This window comes from Salvelinus fontinalis, chromosome 21, assembly GCF_029448725.1.
Source record: "Salvelinus fontinalis isolate EN_2023a chromosome 21, ASM2944872v1, whole genome shotgun sequence".
Classification (NCBI taxonomy): domain Eukaryota; kingdom Metazoa; phylum Chordata; class Actinopteri; order Salmoniformes; family Salmonidae; genus Salvelinus; species Salvelinus fontinalis.
The window spans coordinates 6,639,297-6,666,588 of NC_074685.1; the positions used below are offsets into that span (position 1 = coordinate 6,639,297).

At 42.1% G+C, this 27,292-nt stretch overlaps 2 protein-coding genes across 2 annotated transcripts; one reads left to right on the forward strand and one right to left on the reverse strand.

Moving 5' to 3' along the window:
• Nucleotides 1–17,756: 17,756 nt before the first annotated feature.
• Nucleotides 17,757–19,691, forward strand: LOC129818096 (claudin-5-like). The gene has a single exon (XM_055873661.1). The coding sequence runs from the start codon at nt 18,000–18,002 to the stop codon at nt 18,645–18,647; it is 648 nt and encodes a 215-aa protein (XP_055729636.1). The 5' UTR covers nt 17,757–17,999; the 3' UTR covers nt 18,648–19,691.
• A 70-nt stretch (nt 19,692–19,761) lies between these two features.
• LOC129818094 (zinc finger protein 70-like) lies at nt 19,762–27,135 on the reverse strand. The gene has a single exon (XM_055873659.1). The coding sequence runs from the start codon at nt 26,948–26,950 to the stop codon at nt 24,653–24,655; it is 2,298 nt and encodes a 765-aa protein (XP_055729634.1). The 5' UTR covers nt 26,951–27,135; the 3' UTR covers nt 19,762–24,652.
• Between the last annotated feature and the right edge of the window lie 157 nt (nt 27,136–27,292).

Below are 27,292 nucleotides of genomic sequence, written 5' to 3' on the forward strand. Positions count from 1 at the left end.
CGGACGACGCTATGCCAATTGTGCGTCGCCCCACGGACCTCCCGGTCGCGGCCGGCTGCGACAGAGCCTGGGCACGAACCCAGAGAATCTGGTGGCGCAGCTAGCACTGCGATGCAGTGCTCTAGACCACTGCGCCACCGGGAGACCGCTGGAGGCCTTTTTTATCAACAATGTATGTGCACAGTGGCCAGGCAAAGTGCCCCTCCCTCACCATTTCCTTTGCAACTTTACTGATGATTAGGAGTATAATTTCTCTTAATCATGCCCAGCTCACGAGACCCCTTGATGATCTGAGACCTCAGGAAATTGGCTCTTCTGCCTTTTTTGTATACCACCATCATTTGTGTTCAATTGGTCGTGTGAAGTGTTATTCTGCAGAAGGTCCGTGGTTCAACCTTAGGCCGGAAGAGAGACGAAACCTACTCTGTTACACATAGCCTACTCACGTGCAGTTGTGCTTGTGTGTGTGTGTGTGTGTGTGTGTGTGTGTGTGTGTGTGTGTGTGTGTGTGTGTGTGTGTGTGTGTGTGTGTGTGTGTGTGTGTGTGTGTGTGTGTGTGTGTGAGTAAACATTTTCTGAGTTTTTCCTCCCTACAGACAGAGCTATATCCCAGGGTAACATAATGACTGGGAAATGGGTCACCTCAGGAAAGCCAGTGCTTTGGCCCACACACACATACAATAGCCCATGGCATGTGTACTGCCCTGATTCACACCCCTCTTCAGACTAGCCTAACTCATTTGCAGGAAGCGTTTATTGTTCTCAATGAGCTCTTTCTCAGTTTCCCCCTAGCAGAGAAACAATTGCAGGAGATACGGGTAAAGGGGGGATAGAACAAGAAGGAAAACATGATTATTCTTTTCTTTTTTTGTGCAGACTGATGTATAGGAAAAGGAGCGTGAGGGATGGTGTGCTGGCAGTTGAATCAGGCACTTGGGAGTGTTCCTCTCAGTACGTTTAGTTCTGTTCTCCAAACCCAGAGGATGGGAGTTTCTTTGCTACCACTTGGAAAGAAATTGACTTTCTTAGGTCAAGACTCCAGTTTCTGTTTTACCGTAACTGTTAGTTGTTCGTTTTTGAAAGACTGATCTTTCTGTTAGTCTGGTATGAGTCAACAAGACAGAGTAGATAAGAGGGTGAGGGTGGGACAGGGGGATGGCATGATGGAGACACACAGACTCATTAGCTGTATCCTCACATGGTCTTCCCAAAATGACGAATCTTAAATGAGTGTACAGAGAAGAGAGAGAGAGAGAGAGGGAGAGGAAGGAGATGAGGGGGCGAGTTGGAGAGAAAAAAAGAGAGGGAAAGAGAGAGAGAGAGAAAGTCAGAGAGAGCACTATTTGTACTACAACTATTTGCACATTGCTAAAATACTGTACATAGCTGATAATATAACAGCGAGAGAGAGAGAGAGAGAGAGTTGGGTCTGGTAACAGTGTTATCTCACTGATTGTGCTTAATGGGGCCAGGAAACAGTGTTGTTATGGGCTGATGGAATGATAGGAAGGGGAGGAATATGACACCAGAAATAAAACAGGCCAGGGTCATGATGAGAAACATCTACATCTACTGGGGACCAGGGAGGGGTTGTTCAAATAATGGTGGAACCCAGCAGGAGAAAGTAGCCTATCTATGATGACTCACAGATGATTCCTGTAATGACTGTAACTCAGAGACGAATAGAGGGTAGAAGTCCATTAGGCCGGGTGGTAAACAAAGCTATGAGGTGGTTTAATGCATCCTGAGGTAGCATAACAGTGTGGGCTATCCCCATGCCTTTTTTCTGATTGGCCATAATGTTAGGCCGGGATTCAATCCGAGGCAGGTTGTAGAGTGCTTCACACGTACAGATCATTTCCGATTAAATGCAGGAACATTGCCTTTAAAAGGCACATTGTCTAGAAAAGCATTCTACAAATGCACCTCGGATTGAATCGCAGCCTTAGTCATATCCCCTGGAGACAGGCTTGCTACTATTAAGACAATCATAGCAACCACTTAAAGGCCTTGAGGCCACTTAGGTCTAAGAGAACTGTTGGGGCTAAGACACACTATCAAGATGACTTTCCCATGAGAGCATTGTGATCATCAGAGTGTTTAAACGTGACGGTAAAGAGCCTATAAATATACACTGCCGATGTAAACAGTGACATGTCTATCACTGCAGTGATTACCCTGACAGGAAACACACAGCATTTGTGTAATTACTGCTAGCATCATGAGCATAGTTAGTAACATTAGCAAAGTTAGCATTATAAGCTCATGGTAGCTCTGCTATGGATATTATTATAGTAAACTGAATGTCCTAAAAAAAACGTCACAATACTCTTGTGAACAAAAAACGTTGTTCATGGAACAACTGACATAACGTCCCGCTAACTCCCATGGTACTAGATCATAAATCATCCTAAGGATGAGAGGTACCGGGAATTCCTAGGGGAACATAGAGGGGTAGTTGGAAACTGACTCCCTGAGCTATGTGTAGCAGGAGTGAATGGTGGGCTTGACAATAGGGTGGAAATGCTCTCATTCTCGCTGTGAGTAACCTTCTGGATGCGTCATCAGGAGAAAGAATGCTTGTTATCACAAAGTCAATCAAAGAAACCTAAATGTGTTACTGATGGGTTATCGGACTGACCAGTGGTGATTTTAGCATGTAAATCTTGGTGGGGCAACATCAACAAAAAAAGTGGGATGCATGCCAGCAATGCCACTACACAACACCAAACAACACATGAATTGCACTATAACGGTGACAAACGGTGCCCACAAACTGTTAGGGCCTACATAAAGCTGTCCCAACAGCAGTCCCAACACCTTACCACTGCTACACCTGGCTATCAGCGGAGCCTTGCCTGGCAGCGAAACAGTTCATTCAGCCTCATTTACTGCCTTTAAAAAAAACATTGCTGATATGGCTGACTTGCTTAAACAAATGTGGTTCCTAATGACAATTGAGATTTACAAACTATGGCAAGGGGACGACAAGCGGATAAGAGGCAATCCGTCATTTTGATTAAGACATTAATGAGCAAGCTAGGACGGACGTAGTCATTATAACTGTTTGTTCAGCACTTTTGAAATGTACAGCGATAGAATTCAAAACATGGGCCGTTCTTACGGTATTCTCCCTGTACACCAAGTCAGGACCGTAGGATAAATTAAGGGGGCATATAAGCAGACAATGAAAGCTCATACAATATTCTAAGATTGCATTTCTCTAAAACAGGTTATAGGCTAAATGTGCACCACCAAGTCAGAACAGTAGGTGAAATTAAGAGGTGAAAATAGACCAAATTATTAGGGTGAGGCACATAGACTAATAACATCTTAATACACAACATACACTTATTGTTACTTTCTTAGCTACAATATGCATATCTCTCTGGCATATTATATAATTTATGCAGCAGCATACAATACATTTTTGGACTCACCTTGTTGTGCTGTGCTCACTTGAACATGAAGGTGGCATGACGGTCCTTAGTTGGCAAATTTTGTCATCAAAGTCTGGCATTCTCTGGATTTATGGTGCTCTCAAAACAACTGGGAACTCTGAAAAAAACATGGTCGAATCATGATGATGTCATTGATCTTCAGGTCGTAGCTCTATTTACAATTTCGAGTTGGATGACCGTTCAAAACATTTTTTCCCAGTCGGAGTTCATTTATTCCCGACTTCGCAGTTGTCTTGAACTCACTGAAGTCAAGTTTTCGCAGTTCCGAATTAACATTTGTTGTGAGCGCGGCACAAATCATGCTTCATTGACAGCATGGCCATTGTTGAATGTTTATCATATTAAACTTAGAAAAGAGCCCCTTAATCCCAGATTTGGGACCACACAGCCACTGTCACTGATTCCTTCCAAACCACTCATTGTTGAATTTGCGATTTCCGTCTTGTTGTGTAATGTTTATGTCCAATGTCCAATGAGCACCGATACATTTTATCTATAATTTCTCTTCATTATTTCTCTTCATATGACAAGGATTAAAAAGGATTTTCCAATAGATTGTCGACTTGACTCACAATGATGACTGCTAGCTAAGATTTTGAAGTAGGATGTTGACAAGATCAGTCCAATCAAAGCTACAGTACATATAATGTGATATGACGTCATTTGAACTGTGGCCAATGACCTTGAGCCTTCTTGGATGGGCACTTCTAATGTAACTCTATGGCAGTGTCGGGTTCACTTAGGGGTCATGATAAGGTTTGTACCAAAATGTTTGATGTATTATTATAATTGATTATACTTATGTTATATTAACAGTTATAAAACCCCTCCCTCCTTACATTTATAGGGTCCTAGACTACAGATGATGTGATAATAGTCTTCATCCTCCTCACCTGAGGAGTAGGAAATGTCAGACCAAGATGCAGCGTGGTAAGTATTCATATTTATTTCAAATACTTTTAAGAAAGAACAAAACAATAAACAAACGAAATAAACGAAGACGCTACAGTCCCGAAAATGTGAATACACGAACATGAACAACATAACAGGAACAATCACCAACAAAACACACTAAAAAACAGGCTACCTAAATATGGCTCCCAATCAGAGACAATGACAAACACCTGCCTCTGATTGAGAACCATATCAGGCCAAACGAAAACCCCACATAGAAACACAACACATAGAACCCACCCAACTCAAGCCCTGACCAACTAAAACAAAGAAAATACAAAAGAACTAGGGTCAGAACGTGACAGATGAACAATATATATACATTATGAGGTTTTAATATTTTTCCACAGTTGTTTCTAACTCTCTCTCTCTGCCTCATTATAAAGAGCTCACTCTGAGAAAGGTGTGACTGTGAAGAAGGAGCTCTGCAGGGGAGTGAAGGAGATAAGACTAGTGTAACGTTTGTCTTCCTCCTCGACAGAGGATGAGCAAGGCTCGGACCAAAGCGCAGCGTGGTTTGAATACATACTATCGTTTATTAAACGAAGACGAAAAAACACTTGAACAAACTACAAAACAATAAACAACGTGAACAGACCTGAACTTGAGAACATATAAAACATGAACGCACGAACAGGAACAAACGAACGAAACAGTACCGTGTGGAGAACAAACACAGACACAGCAACAATCACCCACAAACAAACAGTGAGAACAGCCTACCTTAATATGGTTCTCAATCAGAGGAAACGTAAAACACCTGCCCCTGATTGAGAACCATATCAGGCTAATACAATGAACCCAACATAGAAAAACATAACATAGAATGCCCACCCAGCTCACGTCCTGACCAACTAAACAAGGCTAAACAAAGGAAATAAGGTCAGGAACGTGACAACTAGTCAAACATTTCATAATAAATCAACTTTGGCGAGTGGATGTTTACTGCAATTTTTTTTGATAACACTAAAAGCCATTGTTTATATAGCTTGGTAGGCAGGGTTTAGGTCTCAGGAGTAAAAAGGTAATGACGTAGGTAGTGACATCACCAGGCTAGACTGAGGGTTTAATAAAACAACTTGAGACCTTTTGTGACATAGTGACGTAGTGTCCCCATGAGTGACAGAACACTGAGTCAATCACGGCGCAACACTCCGTATTTTCTGCTGGGTTGCCCCACCACCACAGAAAGCACTGAGCTAGGCTGAAACACCTGCATTTTGGAGCTGCCTTACTCAAGAAAACAAAAAAGAGGCCATGTTTGTATGCGGCTTTATTAACTTCATGGTTATTTTTTTTTACATTGTTTGCAAACTGATATGTGACACATATTAATGCCAAAATAACATGTAAAACAGGCAAGCCCCCTCACCCCCCAAAAATACAAATAAAATAGATGTGGGTCTCAAAACAGGTGGTGCTCTGCCCCACCAGCCCTGAATAACGGGCCACCACTGGGACTGACCAATGGCACAATTAACATAACATAAACTCTGGGATTGCATGTGACTCATCAAAGACTGCATGTCCTGTTTGGCCGTAACCCTTCCTATGTGACGGTACACAGATTGGTGTGATAGCAATAAGACATATTGTGACTCACCTAAAGTCCTAAGAATGTTCTTGTTACTCACCCAAAACCATGTTTCTAGCCACAACCTAGTCCTTAGCAGTGACCCAAGAGGGACAGGCTGCGATGTGGCCCCATTGTGCCACTGTTTGGGAACCACTGATACAGGGTCATCTGTGGAAGTGGAAGTGGTTGCGCTTCTGCGCTGAAACAGAACTACAGAGAAAAGAGTGACCACTAATTCAGACAAGCAAACACACACACACAACACACACACACAACACACACACCAAATGTCAGAACCAACACATACACATTAACACACACATATACCAAATTCCAGATGCAAAACACATTAATGCCAAGAGACGTTTCAGTGCCAAATCTCAACCACATACGTCACAGCTGGTGATTTTTCAGTGTGTGTTCTGTGAGGCAGTAATAAAGCAGTAATGTGGAAAGTGAGGAGGGGGGATTGTCACTGGGGCCAGAGAACAATAGACTCAAGGGAAACAGTAGGACAGAGGCAGGACATCCTAACAGCTACTTCATCCTCCTCTCTGTCTGTCTCAGCTGGCCCCCGCAACACATTACCCCCTTTCCCCAGGCCTGGAGGAACTGTCACTCTGACCCCGTGGCTAACTCCTGGGCTTCATTTCTCTACCCACATATTGGTTTGTTGTAAGGCTCCAAAAGTCTTCAACTGAGCAGCATACAGTATTGTCCCACTACCTATAGACTTGGCTTCACAACCTTTCCCCCTGTCCTGTTGTCCCTCCCCCAGCTTCTCACCAGACCCCCAGCCTTGTGGTGTGTTTGTCTGGGCACAGCCAACTACACGTACCCCAGGCTCTGACGTAGCTAATGAGGCCCAGAAGACACCTGGTGCTCAAGCAATACACACACATACACATATAGGCATGCAACACACACACACACACACACACACACACCCTAGCCAAGCAGAGGAAACATCTGGCCAGGATGCTAAGACAACACATACAAACATACACATATACACACCCACAAATACACACACGCGTGTGTGTGTGTGTGTGTGTGTGTGTGTGTGTGTGTGTGTGTGTGTGTGTGTGTGTGTGTGTGTGTGTGTGTGTGTGTGTGTGTGTGTGTGTGTGTGTGTGTGTGTGTGTGTGTGCGTGCATGCGTGCATGCTTCACTAATGTAATTTCCATACAGACAAGAGCTACTTGTGTGTCATATAAATGGAATGTTGTTTGTCAGCATGTTGACATCCCCTAATGAACAAACATCTAGTGCACCTGCGAATGTTGCTCTAATCCATAAATTACTTTTCTTATAAAACCCATTCATCATACATCAAGTGAACATCATTAAGAAAATCAGACTGAGTTTACTGTAAAGTATTTGTTAATTGTTCCTGTTTTTGTAGATCCATTGAATCAGTGAGTTATAACATGGTTCTGGCAACACCAGTTGCGTTTTATTCCTGCATGGGTCATATATTAATGTTTGCCTGAGTTATTAACCCTGTAAATCGCTTTGGATAAATCCACAAAACTATCGATCGTTTTTTATATATATAAGTAAGTTGGTTATAAGGAACTTTATAAACCAAATCTATGATTCTCATTGATTCTCATGCAGGCAGTTCAGGCAGTGGTGTAGACCAACAAAACATCCACAACAAACACAAACATCACGTCTTGTTTTGTCATTCTCTCTCCTGTTTAAGACAGAGTTGTTATCTGTGAGCCCCGGGCTTCCCCCCTCTATCCCTGTCTGCCTGTGTGTCTGTGTGTGTGTTTATCGGCCATGGTGCCACTGACTGAGAAATATGCCTCTACAATAGATCAGCCCCACAGCTCACTTTTACAAGAACACGGAAGGCATTAGTGTGGTTAAGAGTATTTCGTTTTGCCACAAGTTAATTTAGTAATTAGGCATTGTCCACATAGTTATCAACACACATCACTTCTCTCTGCAGTAAACGCTGTAGGGTCCACAGTAACCCTCTCACACACACACACACACACACACACACACACACACACACACACACACACACACACACACACACACACACACACACACACACACACACACACACACACACACACACACACACACACACACACACACACACATACACACACACACGCACGCACGCACACACACGCATGCACGTGCACACACACATGCACACACAAACACACACACAATGCTGAGCTTGCATCTTCTTACAATGTGTAAGAAGACACACGAACACAGTAAATCAGTCTGATTGTTACTTAGCCTAATTGGTCACTTAAGTCCAGTGTCACCAGACACTAATAAGAGAGCGTTGAGAGAACGTTTCATCAACCCTGTCGGAACACAATAGTGAGGACCAACAGAGCCCTATGGATAGTATCCTGTCTGCCTCTGTTTGTTTGGCCTGTCAGACTGATATGAGTGACAACCTCCATTCGTGCAGTAGCATTTCTCTACTAAGTCAACAGTTAGCTTGCCTCCATGCGGACCAGATATCCAGATATCACAGATTCAAAACTCTTGGAATCTCTCCATTGTCTTGCTGAAGTTAACATTCCTTCTTATCGTCTTTCTTTCACCATCCCTCCAACAGTCCATTCTCTCCCACCTCTCCCCAGTGGTGTAAAGTACTTAAGTAAAAATACTTTGAAATATTACTTAAGTCGTTTTTTGGGGTATCTGTACTTTACTTTACTTTTTCTATTTTTAACAACGTTTACTTTTACTTCACCACATTCCTTAAAATAATGTACTTTTTACTCCAAACATTTTCCTTGACACCCAAAAGTACACGTTACATTTTAAATGCTTAGCAGGACAGGAAAATGGTCCAATTCACACACTTATCAACAGAACATCCCTGGTCATCTCTACTGCATCTGATCAGGCGGACTCACTAAACACACATGCTTCGTTTGTAAATGATGTCTGATTGTTGGAGTGTGCCCCTGGCTATCCGTAAATTAAATAAAAACAAGAAAATGGTCCCGTCTGGTTTGCTTAATATAAGGAATTTTAAATCATTTATACTTTTCCTTTCATATATTTTTGCAATTACATTTACTTTTGATACTTAAGTATATTTGAAACCAAATACTTTTAGACTTTTACTCAAGTAGAATTTTACTCTGTAACTTTTACTTTTACTTGAGTCATTTTATATGAAGGTATATTTACTTTTACTCAAGTATGACAATTGGATATTTTTCCACCACTGCCTCTCCCTCCCTCTCCATCACTCTTTCCATCCCTCATTCTCTGCGCAGCTGTGTCCAGTGCTAGGGCAGAGAATGACACAGCAGACAACACTTCCTGTCTATGCATTTCCCAAATGTCTCCAGATAGACGAAGTGGACACAAGCTGGGAAAGGAACTAGAAACAAACTTGGTCCGACATTGGCTTGGGGAACACACACACACACTATAGTTTGCAAATATAACAACAAATTAAATCTGTTTTCTCCTATTCGAAACAATATCAGATAGCATAAATAGCTGACCATGTTTGTTTCTGCTCTGACCTCACATCACTGTTATTGTTTTCTTTCCTCCTCAGAATTTGTATTTCATTTAATCTTTATTTTATCAGAGTCATACTGAGACCAAGGTCTCGTTTACAAATGAGCCCTGAAATTACAGAAAATACAGAAAATCCACACATCAAAATATAAATACAACATGCAAGAAGAAAGAAAAAAATCATTCATCAGTAACAGGGTCCTCAATCAGCTTTCTGAATTACCCTAGAGGCACCAGAACTACCAACATATAAACATTCATCAGTAACAGGGTCCTCAATCAGCTTTCTGAATTACCCTAGAGGCACCAGGACTACCAACATATAAACATTCATCAGTAACAGGGTCCTCAGTCAGCTTTCTGAATTACCCTAGAGGCACCAGAACTACCAACATATAAACATTCATCAGTAACAGGGTCCTCAATCAGCTTTCTGAATTACCCTAGAGGCACCAGGACTACCAACATATAAACAGTCATCAGTAACAGGGTCCTCAATCAGCTTTCTGAATTACCCTAGAGGCACCAGAACTACCAACATATAAACATTCATCAGTAACAGGGTCCTCAATCAGCTTTCTGAATTACCCTAGAGGCACCAGGACTACCAACATATAAACATTCATCAGTAACAGGGTCCTCAGTCAGCTTTCTGAATTACCCTAGAGGTACCAGAACTACCAACATATAAACAGTCATCAGTAACAGGGTCCTCAATCAGCTTTCTGAATTACCCTAGAGGCACCAGGACTACCAACATATAAACAGTCATCAGTAACAGGGTCCTCAATCAGCTTTCTGAATTACCCTAGAGCACAGGTGTCAAACTCATTCCACGGAGGGCCGAGTGTCTGCGGGTTTTCGCTCCTCCCTTGTACTTGATTGATGAATTAACATCACTAATTAGTTAGGAACTCCCCACACCTGGTTGTCTAGGGCTTTATTGAAAGGAAAAACCAAAAACCTGCAGACACTAGGCCCTCCGTGGAATGAGTTTGACACCCCTGCCCTAGAGGCACCAGGACTACCAACATATAAACATTCATCAGTAACAAGGTCCTCAATCAGCTTTCTGAATTACCCTAGAGGCACCAGGACTATCAACATATAAACATTCATCAGTAACAGGGTCCTCAGTCAGCTTTCTGAATTACCCTAGAGGCACCAGAACTACCAACATATAAACATTCATCAGTAACAGGGTCCTCAATCAGCTTTCTGAATTACCCTAGAGGCACCAGGACTACCAACATATAAACATTCATCAGTAACAGGGTCCTCAATCAGCTTTCTGAATTACCCTAGAGGCACCAGAACTATCAACATATAAACATTCATCAGTACAAGGGTCCTCAATCAGCTTTCTGAATTGTTCCACAAATAAGGTGCAAGAACACTAAAAGCTGATTTACCTAACTCAGTAGAGACCAAAGGCATTTCCAGAGCTGGCCATCTCTGAGACCGGTGTGGTAACTCATAAGTCTAAAGTTTAATAATAATAATGATGTTAGGTACAGTTGGAGGTTTTGTAAAAGGGCTTTATAAATTAACATATAGAAATGTATCAACCTATGTGACATCAAAGAGGGCCAACCAACTTTCTGGTAGAGAATGCAGTGATGAGTACTAAAATTGTTGCCCATAATAAAGCACAGTGCTCTATGATGAACTGCATCTAGTGGCTTTAATGAAGTGGCAGCTGTGTTCATATAGATGGTGTCGCCATAGTCTAGGACCGAGAGGAACGTCGACTGAATAATCAACTTTCTACTATTTAGCGAGAGGCATGATCTATTTCGATAGAAGAAGCCCATGTTTACTCTCAGCTTAATAAACTCATCAATATGCTTTTTAAAATACAGCTTTTCATTTATCCAAATGCCCAGATATTTGTAAGCAGGGACAAGATCAATATAGGCACCACCCAAAGTACATACAGTGCCTTCGGAAAGTATTCAGACCCCTTGACTTTTTTAAACATTTTGTTATGTTACAGGCTTATTCTAAAATCGAATAATAAAAATAAACCCTCTGCAATTTACACACAATACCCCATAATGACAAAGCGAAAACAGGTTTTTAGATTTTAAAATACAAAAAAAAAATGAAATACCTTATCTACATAAGCATTAAGATCCTTTGCTATGAGACTTGAAATTGAGCTCAGATGCATCCTGTTTCCATTGATCATCCTTGAGATGTTTCTACAACTTGATTGGAGTCCACCTGTGGTAAATTCAATTGATTGGACATGATTTAGAATGGCACACACCAGTCTATATAAGGTCCCACAGTTGACAGAGCATATCAGAGCAGAAACAAAGCCATGAGGTTGAAGGAATTCTCCGTAGAGCTCCGAGACAGAATTGTGTATTTGTGTTGACACCGATGTTCCCATTTTCCACAGCACTTCAAACTAGTTTTTCCTTCCACAGTGCAGTGCATTTCAAATGCTCTTTGTATGATAACTGCCTAGCAAATCTGAAATATTTGGTACTATCAATAGCATTCATCCAGTTAAAATAATCAGCTTGAGTGAAGGCCTTGTCTGCGTTAGCAGTGGATCCAACAGAGAACTTTCGACATGGGAAACAAAATGCTGCATCTGCATCAAGCAAGTATTCCGGGCACTCTCTTCCTATGAACCCGTTGCTATTAAATTAATGTTTTTGGACAGAAAACCGGCGGCTAGTGTAGGATTTTAGGCTAACCTGGGCAGGCTCCTCCAATACTGCTGGTGACCTCGGTGGTTTGATGCTGCTGCTACTGCTCATCACTCTCCTTCTCCATTGTTTGGGTACTTTGGCGAAGCAAATTTCTGATGTCCATCGTGGCAGATTAGCTGGTTTGAGCTAGCTAAATAGGCTAAAGGTAATAATGCTTACACTTTGTACAGCTAGCTAAGAAGCAAACTAACTTGGTAGTGGTGTGGTGTGAGACACAGTTGAGTGAAGCAGCTTCACCAGTAAACTTATAAATCTAAATCAAATATTACATGCGGAAGCGTATCACGTTTTTTTCACTTAGCCTACCACGGAGATGACAAGCATTGGAGATAAATGTTTTAACTTGCTATTTTTACATAGGGACATAAAACTAAAACTGAGGAGGCTAGGCCCCTGTTTGCCCCCTCGTGGAGCCGGATCCTTGTGTACTGCTAGGGCAAAAACAAAAATGTGCACCCATTTCGGTCCCAAGGACCAGGATTGAGAACCACTGCTCTAAAGAACAACATATACAGTTGAAGTCGGAAGTTTACATATACTTAGGTTGGAGTCATTAAAAATCGTTTTTCAACCACTCCACACATTTCTTGTTAACAAACTATAGTTTTGGCAAGTCGTTTGGGACATCTACTTTATGCATGACACAAGTAATTTTTCCAACAATTGTTTACAGACAGATTATTTCACTTATAATTCACTGTATCACAATTCCAGTTGGTCAGAAGTTTACATACACTAAGTTGATTGTGACTTTAAACAGCTTGGAAAATTCCAGATAATGGTATCATGGCTTTGGAAGCTTCTGATCTAATTGACATCATTTGAGGCTAATTGACATAATTTGAGTCAATTGGAGGTGTACTTGTGGATGTATTTCAAAGCCTACCTTCAAACTCAGTGCCTCTTACCTTGACATCATGGGAAAATCAAAAGAAATCACCCAAGACCTCAGAAAAAAAATTGTAGACCTCCAAAAGTCTAGTTCATCCTTGGGAGCAATTTCCAAATGCCTGAAGGTACCACGTTCATCTGTACAAACAATAGTATGCAAGTATAAACACCATGGGACCACGCAGCCGTCATTGCTATGCAGACGACACACAATTAATCTTCTCCTTTCCCCCTTCTGATGACCAGGTGGCGAATCGCATCTCTGCATGTCTGGCAGACATATCAGTGTGGATGACGGATCACCACCTCAAGCTGAACCTCGGCAAGACGGAGCTGCTCTTCCTCCCGGGGAAGGACTGTCCGTTCCATGATCTCGCCATCACGGTTGACAACTCCATTGTGTCCTCCTCCCAGAGCGCTAAGAACCTTGGCGTGATCCTGGACAACACCCTGTTGTTCTCCACCAACATCAAGGCGGTGGCCCGTTCCTGTAGGTTCATGCTCTACAACATCCGCAGAGTACGACCCTGCCTCACACAGGAAGCGGCGCAGGTCCTAATCCAGGCACTTGTCATCTCCCGTCTGGATTACTGCAACTCGCTGTTGGCTGGGCTCCCTGCCTGTGCCATTAAACCCCTACAACTCATCCAGAACTCCGCAGCCCGTCTGGTGTTCAACCTTCCCAAGTTCTCTCACGTCACCCCGCTCCTCCGCTCTCTCCACTGGCTTCCAGTTGAAGCTCGCATCCGCTACAAGACCATGGTGCTTGCCTACGGAGCTGTGAGGGGAACGGCACCTCAGTACCTTCAGGCTCTGATCAGGCCCTACACCCAAACCAGGGCACTGCGTTCATCCACCTCTGGCCTGCTCGCCTCCCTACCACTGAGGAAGTACAGTTCCCGCTCAGCCCAGTCAAAACTGTTCGCTGCTCTGGCACCCCAATGGTGGAACAAACTCCCTCACGACGCCAGGACAGCGGAGTCAATCACCACCTTCCGGAGACACCTGAAACCCCACCTCTTCAAGGAATACCTAGGATAGGATAAAGCAATCCTTCTGCCCCCCCCCCCCCCCCCCCCCCTTAAAAGATCTAGATGCACTATTGTAAAGTGGCTGTTCCACTGGATGTCATTAGGTGAATGCACCAATTTGTAAGTCGCTCTGGATAAGAGCGTCTGCTAAATGACTTAAATGTAAATGTAAATACCGCCCAGGAAGAAGACGCGTTCTGTCTCCTAGAGATGAACATACTTTGGTGTGAGAAGTGCAAATCAATCCCAGAACAACAGCAAAGGACCTTGTGAAGATGCTGGAGGAAACAGGTACAAAAGTATCTATATCTGTCACGCCCTGGCCTTAGTATTCTTTGTTTTCTTTATTATTTTAGTTAGGTCAGGGTGTGACATGGGGAATGTTTGTGTTTTGTTGGTTTTGGGTGTTTCTATGGTAAAGGGGTTGTTGGTGTAGTATATGGGTTTGTGTTGAGTACATGTGTCTAGCGTTGTCTATGTATGTTTAGTTGTCTAGGAGAGTCTATGGTTACCTGAATGAGTTCCCAATTAGAGACAGCTGATTTCGGTTGTCTCTGATTGGGAGCCTTATTTAGGGTAGCCATAGGCTTTCATTTGTTGTGAGTAGTTGTCTATGTGATACGTTTGTCTCCTGTGTCGTCAAATGTATGTACCATACGGGACTGTTTGGCTGTTCGTTTATTTTGATGTCGTCTGTTTCCTGTCCGTGAGTTTACGTTTAGTTATGTAAGTTTATGTTCAGGTTACGTCAACGTCGTTTTCTTGTTTTGTATTTTTGAAAGTGTTTTGGTTTTTCGTGTTGCCATCATAGTTTTTTCTAATAAAGAGATGGCCTATTTCCCTACTGCTGCATTTTGGTCCGTCAATCCTCCAAACAGTCGTAACAATATCCACAGTAAAATGAGTCCTATATCGACATAACCTGAAAGGCCGCTCAGCAAGGAAGAAGCCACTGCTCCAAAACCGCCATAAAAAAGCCAGACTACGGTTTGCAACTGCACATGGGGACAAAGTTCGTACTTTTTGGAGAAATGTCCTCTGGTCTGATGAAACAAAAATAGAACTGTTTGGCCATAATGACCATCGTTATGTTTGGAAGAAAAAGTTGGAGGCTTACAAGCCGAAGAACACGATCCCAACCGTGAAGCACGGGGGTACAGCATCATGTTGTGGAGGTACTTTGCTACAGGAGAGACTGGTGCACTTCACAAAATAGATGGCACCATTTGGAAGAAAATTATGTGGATATATTGAAGCAACATCTCAAGACATCAGTCAGGAAGTTAATTCTTAAGGCTAGCCTAGACAACATCCGCTGAAATGGCAGATTAAAGCTTAACTTCTTGTTAATCTACCTATCGTGTCAGATTTCAAAAAGGCTTTACAGCGAAAGCACACCATTCGATTATGTTAGGTCAGTGCCTAGTCACAGAAAAACATACAGCCATTTTCCAGCCAAAGAGAGGAGTCACAAAAAGCAGAAATAGAGATAAAATGAATCACTAACATTTGATGATCTTCATCAGATGCCACTCATAGGACTTCATGTTATACAATACATTTATGTTTTGTTCGATAAAGTACATATTTATATCCAAAAATCTCAGTTTACATTGGCGAGTTATGTTCAGTAATGTTGTGCCTCAAAAACATCTGGTGAATTTGCAGAGAGCCACATCAATTTACAGAAATACTCATCATAAACTTTGATAAAAGATACAAGTGTTATGCATAGAATTAAATATATATACTTCTCCTTAATGCAACTGCTGTGTCAGATTTCAAAAAAGCTTCACGGAAAAAGCACACCATGCAATAATCTGAGTACAGCGCTATGCCACAAAAACAAGCCATACAGATACCCGCCATGTTGTGGAGTCAGTAAAAGTCATAATTAGCGTTATAAATATTCACTTACCTTTGATGATCTTCATCGGAATGCACTCGCAGGAATCCCAGTTCCACAATAAATGTTTGTTTTGTTCGATAAAGTTCATCTTTATGTCCAAATACCTCCTTTTTATTACCGCGTTTAGTTCACCAATCAAAATTCACAAGGCGGGCAAGTCCAGACGAAAGTCCAGACGAAAAGTCAAAAAAGTTATATTACAGTTCGTAGAAACATGTCAAACGATGTATAGAATCAATCTTTAGGATGTTTTTATCATAAATCTTCAATAATGTTTCAACCCGGACAATTCCTTTGTCTTTAGAAATGAAAAGGAACGCAGCTCGCGCGCGAGACTTAGCTCATGGCATTCTGCCAGACCCCGTAGTCAAACAGCTCTTATTCACTCCCCCTTCATAGTAGAAGCCTGAAACAAGGTTCTAAAGACTGTTGACATCTAGTGGAAGCCTTAGGAAGTGCAATATGACCCCATAGACACTGTATATTCGAAAGGCAATGACTTGAAAACTATAAACCTAAGATTTCCCACTTCCTGGTTGGATTTTTCTCAGGTTTTCGCCTGCCATATGAGTTATGTTATACTCACAGACATCATTCTCAATTGGCTCATTCATCCCCCTCCTCTCCCTTGTAACTATTCCCCAGGTCGTTGCTGCAAATGAGAACGTGTTCTCAGTCAACTTACCTGGTAAAATAATGGATAAATAAATAAAAAATAAAAATTCAAACAGTTTTAGAAACTTCAGAGTGTTTTCTATCCAAATCTACTAATAATGTGCATATATTAGCTTCTGGGCCTGAGTAGCAGGCAGTTTACTCTGGGCACGCTTTTCATCCGAACGTGAAAATGCTGCCCCCTATCCCAATTAAAGCTTGGTCGCAAATGGGTCTTCCAAATGCACAATGACCCCAAGCATACTTCCAAAGTTGTGGCAAAAGGACAACAAAGTCAAGGTATTGGAGTGGCCATCACAAAGCCCTGACCTCAATCCCATAGAAAATTTGTGGGCAGAACTGAAAAAGCGTGTGCGAGCAAGGAGGCCTACAAACTTGACAAAATTCCCCCAACTTATTGTGGGAAGCTAACTGAAACGTTTGACCAAAGTTAAACATTTTAAAGGCAATGCTACCACATACTAATTGAGTGTGTGTAAACTTCCGACTCACTGGGAATGTGATGAAAGAAATTAAAGCTGAAATAAATCATTCTCTCTACTATTATTCGGACATTTCACATTCTTAAAATAAAGTGGTGATCCTAACTGACCTAAAACAGGGAACTCTTACTAGGATTAAATGTCAAGAATTGTAAAAAACTGAGTTTAAATGTATTTGGCTAAGGTGTATGTAAACTTCCGACTTCAACTGTACTTAGTTTACCTGCATTCAATACTAATTTCTGTAATACAATGAAGGTAGACTGTAGTTCATATAGAGCCTGGTCAATCATGGGGCAACCTGCACATATGTTGGGTTTATTTTTCTGTTACTGCCACACACTCACCATCTCCCTCTCTCGCTCTCTCCTCATGAAACTCTTGTCTCTCTGGATGCAACTTCTGCCTGCTCATTGGCTGAAGCGGAGATTGCCCTTGCCGCCGGTTGGCTTAAAGTCTGTCCACTTTGTTTTGACATATAAGTGTCACTGTTTATCTGAACTGTGGCGTACGAATAGCCGTCCCACAAATGACAAACCCCGCACCCCATCCTGCACAGAGTGGATTCAGACAGCGATGTACATAGATCCTGTCCTGCTAGACAGCCTATATACCTTACTAAACTGGTTAATCTCCTAACATATAATATATTACAAGCCTAACATTTCTACAGCGAATAGGAGAAGAGATTTTTCTGATATTCTAGTGGATATTAAATTACATTTTTATTCAATCACCTCTTTGTATTTGAAGAAGAAAAAGGCTCACCATGCTCTCTGCTTGTCTGGAGTTCCTGGGGATGGGGTTGTGCCTACTGGGCTCGCTCCTGGTCATGATCGCGTGTGGGCTGCCCATGTGGAAGGTGACGGCGTTCATCGATATGAATATCGTAGTCGCGCAGACCACTTGGGACGGGCTCTGGATGTCATGCGTGGTGCAAAGCACCGGCCAGATGCAGTGCAAGATGCACGACTCGGTGTTGGCGCTCAGCCATGACCTGCAGACAGCGCGCGCCCTCACGGTGATCGCGGCGGTTCTTGGGGTGGCGGGTCTGGTGGTGACTATTGCCGGGGCGCAGTGCACTAACTGTATCAAGACCGAATTGGTGAAAGCAAAAGTGGTGCACGCCGGTGGGGTGGTCTACATAATCAGCGGTCTATTGGTGTTGGTTCCCCTCTGTTGGATGGCCAATAACATCATAGTAGACTTTTACAACCCAGATGTGTCCTCGTCCAAGAAGAGGGAGATAGGAGCGGCCATCTATATCGGCTGGGCCGCCACAGCCCTGCTCCTTCTGGGGGGAACCCTGCTGTGCTGTTCTTGTCCCCAGGGGGCCAAGAGTGCCTATCCCATCAATTATGCCCCCACCAAGACCATCTCGGCCAACGGAGACTTCGACAAGAGACATTATGTGTAGGCGATGAGAAGAGAGTTTTGCGCACATCCACACTTGCCACAGGAGCCGGACAGACAAGTTAATGTCCACCATTCCTGTTTGATGTCCATCACATACGTTATCTTTATTGTGGTCACTTAGAACGGAGGCTTTGATAAGGGAAATTATGTGTAGGCTAGACGCTAGACAATATCAGGATACTTTTTTCATTTGGTTTGATTGTCTGTTATGCATGCCGACTTCACCAAACGTTAACTTCCTCAGTTTGAAATCAGTGTATTTTTTTCGAACATATATTTCTGTGTGTTGTAGGCTACACCGTTGTATAGGGGTCTGGCGACCAGAAAATAAAAACAAAAATGTTGCCAATGAAACCATTCCCCCCGAGAGCGCAGCTAACGACCAAAACATTGAAACAGTGATCATCAACTAAGGGAATTTCGTATTTTTTACCCAACTTGTAACCTAAATCCAATGACATGGTTACATTTTTGGTTGATCTCAAGTTAAATTCACGTTAGTTGACAAATCAACCATATGTAAATCAAAACTAGACATTGAACGATGTCTGTGCCCAGTGGGACCTACTTGTTGTGTAGCCTATCCATTGTGTAGCGTTTTTATAAACTCTTGTATTTGCATATTACTATTTCATCAGTATTATATAGGCTTATTGTAAAGATGTTTTAAAGTTGATGTTATCATTTGACACTAGGCTATTGTCTGGCCAGAGTGGTCTGTCACTTCTGTGTGCAATGTGAATAAAGCCTATTGTTCTCAACTGGCTTTAGTGTCTGTATGTAAGTTGTAAATAGCTACATACATAGAAGCAGGGACTGGTTTTCAACATAGTTAATAAGTTTAGGTTCCCACACTGGACGTGTCCTTTGTAAGCAGTGAATGCTACTCAGAAAAATGTGTCCTCATATGATGATCAAATTAGCTTATTTGCATTTGAATGCTGTTGTATTGTACTGTATAACTAGCTGATTGTGGATCTGTTTTCCTAGCCCTCTTTAAACTATTGGGCAATTAATGTTTTATAATAAAAATGAAATCACAAACCCCCTTGTGTTTCTGTGTAGTATTATTGTCTGTTACATGTGCATTAGGCTATTTTTATTCTAATAGTATGTACTATTGACTGTTTATTAAGCACAGTTCACAATACAGTTTCAGTCGGATTACTGAGGTTTCTCTACATTGACCTTCTACCACACACACAAACATACAATATACAGTGCATTCAGGAAAGTATTCACTTTTTCCACATGTTGTTACATTACAGCCTTATTCTACAATGGAGTCAATAAAAGAAAAATCCTCATCAATCTACACACAAAACCCCATAATGATGAAGTGAAAACAGTTTTTAAGAACTTTTTAAGAAAACACAAATTCCTTATTTACATTAGTATTCAGTCCCTTTGCAATTAGACTCTAAATTGAACTCAGGTGCATCCTGTTCCATTGATCATCCTTGATACGTTTCTTCAACTTGATTGGAGTCCACCTGTGGTAAATGCAATTGATTGGACATGATTTGGAAAGGCACACACCTGTCTATATAATGTCCCACAGTTGACAGCGCATGTCAGAGCAAAAACCAAGCCATGAGGTTGAAGGAATTGCCCGTAGAGCTCCGAGACAGGATTGTATCGAGGCACAGATCAGAGATGTTCGATCGGGTTCAAGTCCATTCTCTGGCTGTGCCACTCAAGGACATTCAGAGACTTGTCCCGAAGCCACTCTTGCATTGTCTTGGCTGTGTGCTCAGGGTCATTGTCCTGGAAGGTGAACCTTTGCCCCAGTCTGAGGTCCTGAGCACTCTGGAGCAGGTTTTCATCAAGGATCTCTGTACTTTGCGCCATTCATCTTTCCCTTGATCCTGGCTCCCCATCCAACCTGACAGAGCTTGAGAGGATCTGCAGAGAAGAATGGGAGAAATTCCCCAAATACAGGTGTGCCAAGCTTGTATTGTCATACCTAAGAACACTTGAGGCTGTAATTGCTGCCAAAGGTGCTTCAACAAAGTACTGAATAAAAGATCTGAATACTTATGTAAATATGATATTTCAGATTTTTATATTTAATACATTTGCAAAAATTTCTAAACTGTTTTTGTTTTGTCATTATGGAGTATTGTGTGTAGATTGATAAGGTGGGAAAAACAATTTAATCCATTTTAGAATAAGGCTGTAACAAAATTTGGAAAAAGTGAAGTGGGCTGAATATTTTCTGAATGTACTGTGAATACATAAACATAGGACTGTGTGTAATCCTAGTCTCTGCTAACTCAGCACACCCCAACTATCACCTTCTGGTTTACAATGACATAAACAAGGACTGATGAATGTATTACTGGTTGTTAAACTTGAATCAAAGTGACTGTGAAACACAAACTAATAACACAGTGGTCCACAAACATGTATTACCCTGTGGCTCAAACATTTGTCATATGTTACTTAAAGCAGCAAGTGTGAGTCTAACAGAAAGGGAAAACTACAGGACTGTTCTCTGAACACAGTACAGCACATCTCAAATAGCAATGTATAATTAAAGAAGGAAATGGAAAAACAAACAACCTGACAATTGTTCACCCATTGTTAAACTCTCAGATTTTCACTACAGGATAGGGGATAGGAGTTAGGGATTAGGTGCTAGGGGGTAGGAGCAAGGGGGTAGAGGGTATAGAGCAGGGGTGCATTGTCGTAAACAACAGGTGTAGACTAACAGGGAAATGCTTACTTATGGAACCTTCCCAACAATGCAGAGAAAAATAGACAGAAGAAAAATTTTGAAAATTAAAAATACAAATGATATACACACACACGGGGGTACCAGTACCGAGTCGATGTGCAGGTTTGAGATCATTAAGGTAGATATGTACATACAGGTAGGAATAAAATGACTAGGCAACAGGATAGATAATAAACAGTAGCAGCAGTATGCGATGAGTCAAATGTAGCCATTGAGTCAAACTCAATGTCTGGACACCCGAGTATCTGCGGGTTTTCGCTACTCCCTTTGCTTGATTAGGAACTCCCCTCACCTGGTTGTCTAGGTGTTAATTGGACACAAATGGAAAGGTAATAATAAAAACCACTAAGTGTTTCCGCACTTTCATATGACTTAGTTGTGCTGCTTTAGAGAAACACTCATCACAGTTAGTGCAATGCTATGATTTGTCAGTCATATGGCTTCGCTAGTGTTTTTTCAAATGTTCTGGTCGGGTGAAGCTTTTACCACAATCAGAGCATTGGTGAGATTTTTCTTTATGTTTTCTTGTGTCTTTTTAAATTATTGACACAAGTAAAACTCTTACCACAAAGCAGTGGTAGGGCTTGTCTCTGGTTTTAGAACTGTTGTCACAACCATCACAATCATCACCATCATAATCATAATTATCAGAGATTGGGGCCATTTTCTTCACTTTCTCCAACGTTCTCTGACGCAGTTGTCTGTCTATATGTAAACTGTCCTCAAACATTGTATATGTAGAAGCGTTGTTTACTGTATCCATTAAACGCTTTTGATGATTTGGCTAGATTTGGCCCACAGTGAAGGAAAGCTAAGAGTCCCGATGCTGCTGTGTTGTCCTGGACTCGTGATATAACCGACAACTCTTTACTGCAACCAGTCAATTTTATATTCGGAAAGTGAAAGAAAAAAATATCGGTAGTCAGTTAACTCAACAAGAAATATGATTAACGAAATTACAAAGTAAACTATAGTCTTCGCAAACGTGCTTGTTAGCTACGGAAGTATGCAAACGTCAACCGTGTGACGTCATCGTACGCTTATCACGTGGTTTATGTTATAATAACCTGAGCCGCAGTGCACAGGTCAATGGGCAAAAGCGGTGCCGGGGAGCGCCATTCTCAAATGGATCAGTGATCTGCAGCGCTCGGTCATGTTGTCTACAAGGCAGACTGTTGCATCGTCTAGAAACATACAACATATTTTTTCCATAAAATATATGTTCGAATTGTCAAACTAGTTTTCATTGGGAAGGCAGATAAAGCGTTTGTATCAAAAGCAATCTCCTTTGTATGTGAAAACAGAATCCAACTCCTTACTCCATGTCCTTATTAATCTAGCTCAGGCTACGTCAGTTTTGTTTTGAGCCAACTGCGCAGTGAGCTTTGAACGGGGCACCACCCCGGTGGCAGCCCGGTTCCAAAAAGAATGCTATCACTTTTCACCAGGTGCAACCTCCGGGGTAACCCGGGACAGATAATCGAATCCATCAGTAGTGTGTGATTGCGGTCCGCAATTCTGTGTATTCCAGTATGTGGACATTCATACATTGATCGCCCCCCCTTGAGCGTCCCATTGGTTCCTGCTTGTGTTTAAGTGACACTTTTGATATTCTCCATTTCCCTTATTTGTCTATGCGATTAAAATGTGGGTCAAATGGAATTACAAGTATTATCAGAGTTTTTCGTTTAGGCTATGCCATCATTGTAGTATAATTAATGTGCAACGTTTTATCTTAAAATTAACGTGTAATCTGTTGATGCGTTGGATGCCAGATGTAACAGATATAACAGCCACCTAACCCCTCTATTTTTTAAAGCTGTGAGGAGGTGATGTAATGAACAAAACAGACACAGAAGCCCCAAACGTAACATTAACAGAACTGCAGGAAGGCAGTGCTCAGTAGACAGGGGCGAAGGACACTTTCTACCGGTGTTTTAGCTAGCTAGCAGTGTCGTCCTTTTTTTGGTATTTTTATGGCGGACTACATCCTATAAACTGTATTGCCGCCGCCTACTAAGTTAGCTGTGTAGCCCCCGCCTCCCATATGTGTACCGGAGTCCTAATTTAAACATGGACCAATAGAAGTATAAAGACGAGTACCTGCAGATACAGGAATGGCCACAAGCAGGAACGCTCTGAATTGCAGGCAGCAATCACAGCCTTCTCCATAATGTAGCCTACTGAGATAAATGACTGTAGTAGCCTTAACTGTTAATCCTTTGTTATGGGTCAGTTTAATGCACCATGCAAACTGTACAAAATGGATAGAAATATTGAATTATGAAGAAAATTGTGAATTATAAAATAAGGAATGAACATAAAGCACTTTGAGATCCAAGTGAAAAAATTCCACACACACACAGACAGAGAGAGACAGAGAAATTGAATAACGGCCTCAGAGGGAAATGTCTGTCTCTGGTCTATGCTGGGAGACTGGAGCTGACTGAATAAACAATACAGATTACACACACACATAATAATACACACAAACATACAATATAAATACATACATTGGAGAGACTGTGTGTAACCCTAGTCTCTGCTAACTCAGCACACCCCAACTATCACCTTCTGGTTTACAATGACATAAACAAGGACTGATGAATGTATTACTGGTTGTTAAACTTGAATCAAAGTGACTGTAAAAACACAAACTAATAACAGTGGTCTACAAACATGTATTACCCTGTGGCTCAAACATTTGTCAAATGTTATTTGGAAAGCAGCAAGTGTGAGTCTAACAGAAAGGGAACTACAGGACTGTTCTCTGAACACAGTACAGCAGATCTCAAATAGCAATGTATAATTAAAGGAGGAAATGGAAAAGCAAACAAAACAAACAACCTGACATAAAATGGTTCACATTTCAGCTGTTCTTTAAACCAGATTTTCACTAGAGGGCAGGGGCTAGCAAGGGGGTAGGAGCTAGGGAGTAGGAGCTAGAGGTTAGGAGCTAGGTGTATGAGCTAGGGGATGGAGGGTATAGGGCAGGGATGTCAACTCAATATCTGGTGGGTCGAGTGTCTGCCGGTTGTCGCTCCTCCCTTGTACTTGATTAGGAACTCCCCTCACCTGGTTGTCTAGGTGTTAATTGGACACAAATGGAAAGGAAATAATAAAAACCACTAGACCCTCCAGGAATGAGTTTGCCACCCCCTGGTATAGGGGCTAGGGGGTAAGAGCTCAGAAGGTAGTGGCTGAGGGTGGATTTGGGATCGGTGTGCCTCTACTGAAACCTGCCTGTGCCTGCTGTTCTCTTCAGGTCAGAGGTCAGGGTGGTGTCTTATCTGGTGTCGTTTCCGGTCGCCATCTTGGGAGAATCTCTTCCCACACTCAGAACAAATGTATGGTTTCTCTCCAGTGTGAATCCTCATATGTATGATCAGAGCACTCCGTCGAAAGCAGCGTTTTCCACAGCAGGGGCACTCATGAGGTCTCTCTCCTGTGTGAACCATCTGGTGTCTCCTCACGCTGTTAGAGCGAGAGAAAGTCTTCCCACAGACAGGGCAGGAGTAGCTGGCCCTCTCCCCAGCGTGCCACTGGAGGTGGATCCGGAGTGTGGTGGACTGAGCAAAACTCTTCCCGCACTCTGAGCAGCTGTATGGTTTTTCTCCTGTGTGAGATCTCTGGTGCACCTTAAATGCGCTTGGCTTGCTGAAAGTCATTCCACAGTCACTGCAAAGGTAAGACCTCTCTTTTACAGTTTTTCGCTGATGTCTATTCTGGTGGATCTCAAATTGTCTTTTGTCTGAGAACGCCTTTCCACAGTCAGAGCAATGGTGAGGTAGCTCTCCAACATGTACCTGCAGGTGACTATTTAACATTGCCTGTGTAGAGAACTTCTCCTCACACATAGAGCAGTGGTAACGTGTCTTCTCTTTGTGTTTCCGCTGGTGTCTTTTTAGATGTTCCAATCGAGTGAAGCTCTTACCACAATCGGAGCAGTGATTAGACTTCTCTTTATGTGTATACTGGTGTCTTCTCAAGTGATAGGCTCTGGTAAAAACTTTACCACAGTCTGAGCATTGGTGAAGCATCTTTCCAGCATGTTTCTGCTGGTGTCTTTCAAATGCGTGTAAGGACTGGAATAGTTTCCCACAGTCGGTGCAGAGATGAGGCTTTTCCCCGGCATGCACTTTCATGTGACTTCTTAGTTGTGCTGCTTTAGAGAAACACTCATCACAGTTAGTGCAATGGTATGATTTGTCAGTCATATGGCTTCGCTGGTGTTTTTTCAAATGTTCCGGTCGAGTGAAACTTTTACCACAATCAGAGCAGTGATGACATTTTTCTTTGTTATGTGTTTGCTTGTGTCTCTTTAAATGATAGACTCGGGTAAAACTCTTACCACAGTCTAAGCAGTGGTAGGGCTTGTCTCTGGTTTTTGAACTGTTGTCACAGACATCATCATCACCATCTTTATCACTACTGTCACTAGCAACATAATGATCATTACCATTATTATCATCATCATCATAATCGTCATCACCATCATCACCGTTATAATCATAATCATAATCGTCATCACCATCATCACCGTTATAATCATAATCATAATCGTCATCATCATCAACACCACCATCATCATCAGAGATTGTGGCCATTTCCTTCCCTTTCTCCAACGTTTTCTGACGCAATTGTCTATCTGTATGTAAACTGCTGTCCTTGCTGTCAAACATTGTGCAATTTAGTGCCACCCCCTCTACCTCAGGTGTCACACAGATTATTTTGCGATCTGTCTCTTTAAGAGAGAAAAGGTCAAGACATGACATGTCTTCTTCATCAGAGTCATTTGAATCAGTTTCAGTAACCTGATGCACTTTTCCATCTCTCTTTCCTGTTTTGGGTGACTTTTTTTCACTCTGCTTCGATTTGCACATTTTCTGTATGTGTCCTCTTTTGTTACATTGTCTACAGTCTTTGTCTTTAAACCAGCAATCGACAGGGTCATGTGCCTTTTTACCACACCGAAAGCATGCCTGTGATTTCGCTTGACGTCGGGTGTTAAACTTGTTCACTGTGCATTCCACTGTATTTTTCCTCTGTAACTCTCCTGCATCTTTTGCGGCAGTTTCCATTGATATGGCTATGTCCAATGCGCGCGCCAATGTCAGATCTATTTCTGATAAGAGCCGTTTCTGTGTGCTCTCGTTGTGTAACCCGAATACAAGCCTGTCTCTGAGCGCATCCGACAATCCCTGTCCGAACTGACAATACTGCGAGAGCTGGCGGAGCTCCGCAATGTACTCCGGTATTGACTCTGTCTTTTGCTGATTCCGTTTGTGAAATCGGAAACGTTCGGCTATGACCAGCGGCTTTGGATTTAGATGAGTCTGTAACGCATTTACAATCTCTTTGAAGGTCTTCTCTTCTGGCTTTGTCGGTGCTGTAAGGGTACATAGCAAGTTATATGTCTTAGCTCCCATTATACCCAGAAGTACCCCTACTTTCCTTTCACCTTCTACATCGTTAGCAAGGCAATACTGCTCAAGTCTCTCGATGTATGTAGCCCAATCCTCCATGGTGCTATCGAAATTGTCAATTTGCAGCAGCAGGTCCATTTTGGGGTAGAGCTATCAACGTAATATCCTCAATATCAAGCAAATAAAGTATGTTTTAGTCCATTTTTCTCCCCGATTTTGGTGTTCATTGCACGGTAGGAATTGTACTTCAAGCATAGATAACGTTTACATGACTTCTTTCTTCTTATGAGTTTCCGGCAGACGAGACGTTGTGTTGCGTATTGCTGCCATTCACAGGTCGGAGTGTGAATTGCACATTTTGTTACAAAAAAAGGTGAGTTTACATAACTTCATCTTGTACGATGTAAGAAATTGTAATAGATACTGGAAACTTGTTATAACAAAATTCTCAACACAAGCTATACTTGACACAACAGGCAC

What these genes read in the sequence shown, in the direction of transcription:
- LOC129818094 (XM_055873659.1), bottom strand. Translation starts at nt 26,950, where the DNA reads ATGGACCTGCTGCTGCAAATTGACAATTTCGATAGCACCATGGAGGAT.
- LOC129818096 (XM_055873661.1), top strand. Translation starts at nt 18,000, where the DNA reads ATGCTCTCTGCTTGTCTGGAGTTCCTGGGGATGGGGTTGTGCCTACTG.